The 5,263-nt window shown below is 38.5% G+C and overlaps 1 protein-coding gene across 1 annotated transcript; it reads right to left on the reverse strand.

Annotated features, from left to right (window-relative positions):
- Nucleotides 1–1,329: 1,329 nt before the first annotated feature.
- On the reverse strand, nt 1,330–4,183 carry LOC140763203 (U-box domain-containing protein 9-like). Its single transcript, XM_073101290.1, has 2 exons — nt 3,746–4,183; nt 1,330–2,510 (listed from the first exon to the last, which is right to left on the reverse strand). Exons 1-2 carry the CDS (start codon nt 4,118–4,120, stop codon nt 1,425–1,427), a joined length of 1,461 nt encoding a protein of 486 aa, XP_072957391.1. The 5' UTR covers nt 4,121–4,183; the 3' UTR covers nt 1,330–1,424.
- Between the last annotated feature and the right edge of the window lie 1,080 nt (nt 4,184–5,263).

Genomic DNA, 5,263 nt, shown 5'->3' on the forward strand with positions numbered 1-5,263 from the left:
TTTCTCCACAATATTGTTTGGGGTTAGTAAAAAATATCAATTTAATTCCTCCAAATAAAAGTTGAACATTCAAATCTTCAAAGTAATTTCCTCCAATAAAATATGTAGGAAAGATTCTAACTTGTAGCTAGCTTTAATCTTCTTCTTCTATCTTCAATAAATTATTAAGAAATTTTTAGATAATACTCAACCTTTTTATCATTTTTTAATTAACACTTTATATTTGAAGATTTTGTAATTAGACCTTTCTTTTCCTATAATTTTCATACAATACTCTACTCTCATGCTTTTAATGCAACTGTGTTTAACCTAGGAAAAAATAATTAAAACACTGAAAGACATGACTATGGTGTACCAATAAATCTTTGGGCAAGCTATATTCATACATCAGTATGGTGTCTATTCTTCAACAAGTAGCCCATTAATTGATGCACAAAATCTTTTTTAAAAATATTTTATACACGTTTCTATAATTTTATTCATATTTTATTATTTGATTGTAAAACATAATAATTAACCTGAATAAATTTATATTTGATTACTAAACTGTAAATAAATATGTTAACTATAATAGAAATGTTACTTAAAAAGTTGTATGACTTAATGTATATATGAGTGTTTGATTGTAAAATATATTTTAAAAGAGAGATAATTCTTGATGGAGGAACCAAACTCTCCTAAACAACCTAAAGAAAATATATTAAGAGGAGTTCCAAAAAGGGGTCCCACCTATTCCAAGAAAAGATATTGGATACTCTGTCTACTGGTTAATCATCTACCTAACCAACTGGGGACAAACGACAAGCAGTAAGAGGGATTTGGAGAGCCATCAGACGAGACAAATGACAAGTGTAGTTGGTCCAAAATTTAATGCCTGACGGCTCTCAGACTCCCTTTAGGACATGAGCAAATCTAGGAGCTCCTTCTTTGGGCCCATCTCTATTAAGACACCTTGTGGCGCACATAGAAGTTTACTATGCTTCTAATCCCATGTTGGGGGATCCCTAATTCATCAAAAATCCAAAATAGTAGAAGTATCCAAAATCGTATGTAGTAGAGAAAAGTTGGATTCTTTTCTTTTCTGCAACAATTTCATCATGGTCACTGATAGATCTTGCAAACCAAAGAAACAACAAATGGAGGCCTCAGAATGCTACTTTCCTAACATATGTAGTAGGCCTATAAGATTACTTCAAACAGATTCCCTGAAAGGACAGCAAAGTTTGTGGACAGTCATGAACTATGAAGAGGAACTAGTCTAGTCTATTGCAGAATTTGTTCACATGAGATAAAAATTAAGAACCCTAACCAAAATCTTTGAGCACCAAATTGACATTAACTCTTATGTACTGAATTCAAAGTACCTGAAGATGCTTGACGATATTTACATCAGACTTACTCTCATCTCTTACTTACATTGTCATCTAATATGAATGATATGTGCTGCTCATGGTTTGCTTCAATCTTTCGAGGATCCCAGCGGCCTTTCTTCGTGCCCTCGAAGTGCCATTCTGAGCCAGCCAAGATATTGTGCCCTTTGAGTCTTCCTCCTCCCTTACTTCCTTCAGAATTGATCTGTCATACATACAGATTGAGTAAAGCACCACCGCCGCGTTCTCCTTATTGCGACTGTTGGGGTTGTCCCTTATGATACTAAGCAAGCAAGCAACACCGTCGTTCTCGCTAATCTTCTCTGCTGCATCTTGGTCACTTGATAGGAAAGCAAGGATAGTCAATGATTCATCAACAAGCGAGCGATCCGCAATGGCCTTCAATGCTACCACAACTGCTCCATCCCTTACTGCCGTCGCCTTATTTACATGTGCCATACAAAGATTGAAAATAGCTGTCGCTGCATCCTTCTTAGCGGTCGGGCTGCCATGCTCTAGGAGATCCACGAGAGGTTTCATTGCCCCCATCTGGCAAATCTTCACCTTATTGGAATCAAAAGCTGAAAGACTGAAGAGGGCAGCCGCAGAATTGCTGCGGGTCTCCATGGTCCCAGACTTCAATGAGTCAATGAGAAATGGGATAACTTGAGGGCTGTCACCGATGATCTTCTTATTGTTGTCATGGATTGAAAGATTCAAAATTGTCGTTACTGTGTCCTCCTGCACTTGTGGGTCCTCAGTTAAGCTGGGAATGGAGAGGACAGAGAGCAATTGTGGTATTGCATTCGGCTTCTCTCCTATAACTGCACGGAATGATCGGTTACGCTTGGTAAGGAGGCGAAGCTCCCTAATGGCTTGCCTCCGCTCGATAGCTGGTGATGGGGACGAAATCTTGCCAAGGAGCTCATCAAACGTGTCCCTCTCATTCTTGGTAACTAGACCTTCATCTTGGTTCCCAAGCGGTGATAGATTGACTCCATTCTCCTTGCACCATTCAGATATCATGCTTTGGACCAGGTGGTTTGGTATGAGGATGGTGTTTGTAAGTACCTCTTGGGTCTTTGGGCAAGTTCGATTGCCGGAGTTGAGCCGCTCTTGGATGAAGGCACGGTCACAAGTCTGCAGAAGGATTCATAATTATAGATTGGCAGTTAAAATTTAATAGAACAGGGGCGCATAGAACCAACAGCAGACACAGGAGAACACAAATATCATATAGAAATTAGAAAACAGATTCATGGAACCGGAACAATGACCAAATCATATGCAATAACAGTTCTTGTTTTCTTAGCTTTTTAAGCATTTATAGTTTGTTTACCACCAAATCCAAGGGAACAAGAAATAATCAGCAAATGAAGATACTGAAGCTCCCAAAAAAATTTGGTTCTTTTCTTAAATTTTGAGAATTTTCTGAAGCAAAACCAACATTACATATCAATAGTTTCCCAACTATCACAGATGACAGGAAATTGACAAAAGATTGACAAATTCCAAGAAGAAAAGTCACATCATAACATCGAGAAACTATTATAACCACCAAGAAGCACTGAATAGAAAGGAAACAGGAAAATCACTATATTTACAGAAGAAATATTAGCCGACTAAAGTATTTGGGGCCAAAAATATAAGAAGTGTTACATTAAACTTCTTCTTTCCAACCTATGATTGATTCCCTATCGTAAAGAAATAGACGAGAAATATTAGCCGACCAAATTTTACAAAGACCCATATCAAGGAACGAACCACGACAAAACCCAATGGAGTAGACAAAATATAAAGCAGAGACAAATATCAGGAAACGAATCAAAACCAAATTTAATGCACTAAACAAAAGATTAAAACAGAGAACCATATCAAGAAGCGAATCAAAATCCAACCTTGCAGTAAAACGTGAACACCATGACTATAAATCCCAAATTTACAATTTGTTAACCACATTTTACTGAAGAAGTTGGCTGCATAATTACCTTCAACTTCCAATGTAATCTGCTACTAATGCGATGAATGAAATAAACACTTTCTTCTTTTGCAATCCATAACTACCTGAACGAGAAATCAAAACCCAACCCAACACATTAAAGCAAAAATCCGAGACCAATAAATGAGATTAGATTGTTATCTTCCTCTGTCCAAACCATAATCAAAGAGACCCATATAAGGAAATGAATCGAAACTAAAATCATTGCGGTTAATAAGAACACCACCAAGATCACAACTTTAACCATCCAAATCGCTTCTCCATAAAAATCCTATCCATTGCAAGCGAATCAAGAGATACGATAAAAAAAAATTAAAAAAAAAAAACACCAAAGAATTCAACGGTAAAACCCTAAAAAAAACAAAAGTTTCCACACCTGGCCCGATGCAAGAACCACAGGATCCCTCATGATCTCGCCCGAGATGGGACATAAGAAATGCTCGGGAATCGCCAGGGGATGGATTCTATCCCCCTTCTTCCGCTCCTTCGGCCCGACCTTGAGATCCCTCAACGCCGACAGCGCCGCCGCTGCCTTGTCATAAGTCACCGTTTGGTCGTCATCTTCCTCAGAAATCTTCTTCACCAACCTCCTCAACTCCTTCTTCCTCTCTGCCGCCGCCGCGGACGCCGCCGACGATAACATCGCCGGCGCCGCTATGGACTCCGAGGTCGACGGCGATCGAATCGAACTGGTCTTTCGGCGAGATTTTCTGGCTTCGTCTACCTCATCTTCTTCGATCACTTCTTTCATCCCCCTCTCTCCCTTTCCCCCCCTCTCTCTCTCTCACTATAATGAATTCTTCTCCTTCCTCTGGAAGCGAAACGGAGAAGGACGCGAACAAGCCTTCAGCTCGTTATTATATACACGTGAGACATTAACCCGAAGGTTAATTACGTAAATTGCGGTTGCTAAATCGTGTTTAATTAACCGATCCGGTAAATTGTTCCGCCGTTGCAGTTTAACGTAATTAAATTTAGTCGCTTTCGCTTTCAACTGAGGTGGCAACTAGCTGGATCCATGACAATGACAAATTAAAATACGAAATTAATACATAAAAGAATAGCATTACAACTCCTTAGTTTGTTCCCGAGGAGTAGGTTAACACGGGGGCCCCAGCGAGGGGTAGAGTGGCCCACATGTCCGACCCTTGATACTATTCACGAAACGCGTGGCTCGACAGCTGGATCAGATGCTATTTCTCATAATTAAATAAAAAACAAACAAATATTATCAAAAATTAAATTAAATTTAAATTAAATAGGCTTCCATTTTTTAAATTATTTTATTCAGAATGTATTTAGAAATTGGATTTGGTAACGTTCCTACGGTCAATAGCTTGTTCGGTAAGCGCGAAAACTTACCGTGCGCCGCTGGCGTTTCCTTTCACGAGATAGCCCTCGGGATTCTATGTTATTACGTTGATGCCATCGGGATTAGTTTAATACCGAAAGTATTACAGCGTGCGGAGGAGTTAATGCCGTTATCCGTATTAAGGAATCGGATTGTCGGGAAGGATTTGAAATTGGGTTTTGGTTTTTTTTTCATTTCTCACCCTGTTTTATGTGATTATTGTACATCCTGTATTTTCACTATTTTTAATTAGACCCCTACATCTTTGTTATTAATAAATCAGTTAGACGTCTAAGGAAGGGTGCTAAATGAAAATAAATCTCTTCTATTGGTTCTGAAAAGGTATTAGGGAATATATGTATTTTTTTTCACATAAGTGCCTTACTTCTACTCTATTCTCTAAGATGGTCTTTTTTTAGGCAGAAGCGGTCAACATTTGGGGGAAAAAGTTAATATCTTCTTCTTAGTTTAAGGACTAAAAAAAATAATGGAAAGCTTGGGCAGTAGGTCAAAAACGATGTGAAATATTTAGAGAGAGGACCG

This window comes from Typha angustifolia, chromosome 1 (genome assembly GCF_048772165.1).
Source record: "Typha angustifolia cultivar Huaian chromosome 1, ASM4877216v1, whole genome shotgun sequence".
NCBI classification, from domain to species: Eukaryota; Viridiplantae; Streptophyta; class Magnoliopsida; order Poales; family Typhaceae; genus Typha; species Typha angustifolia.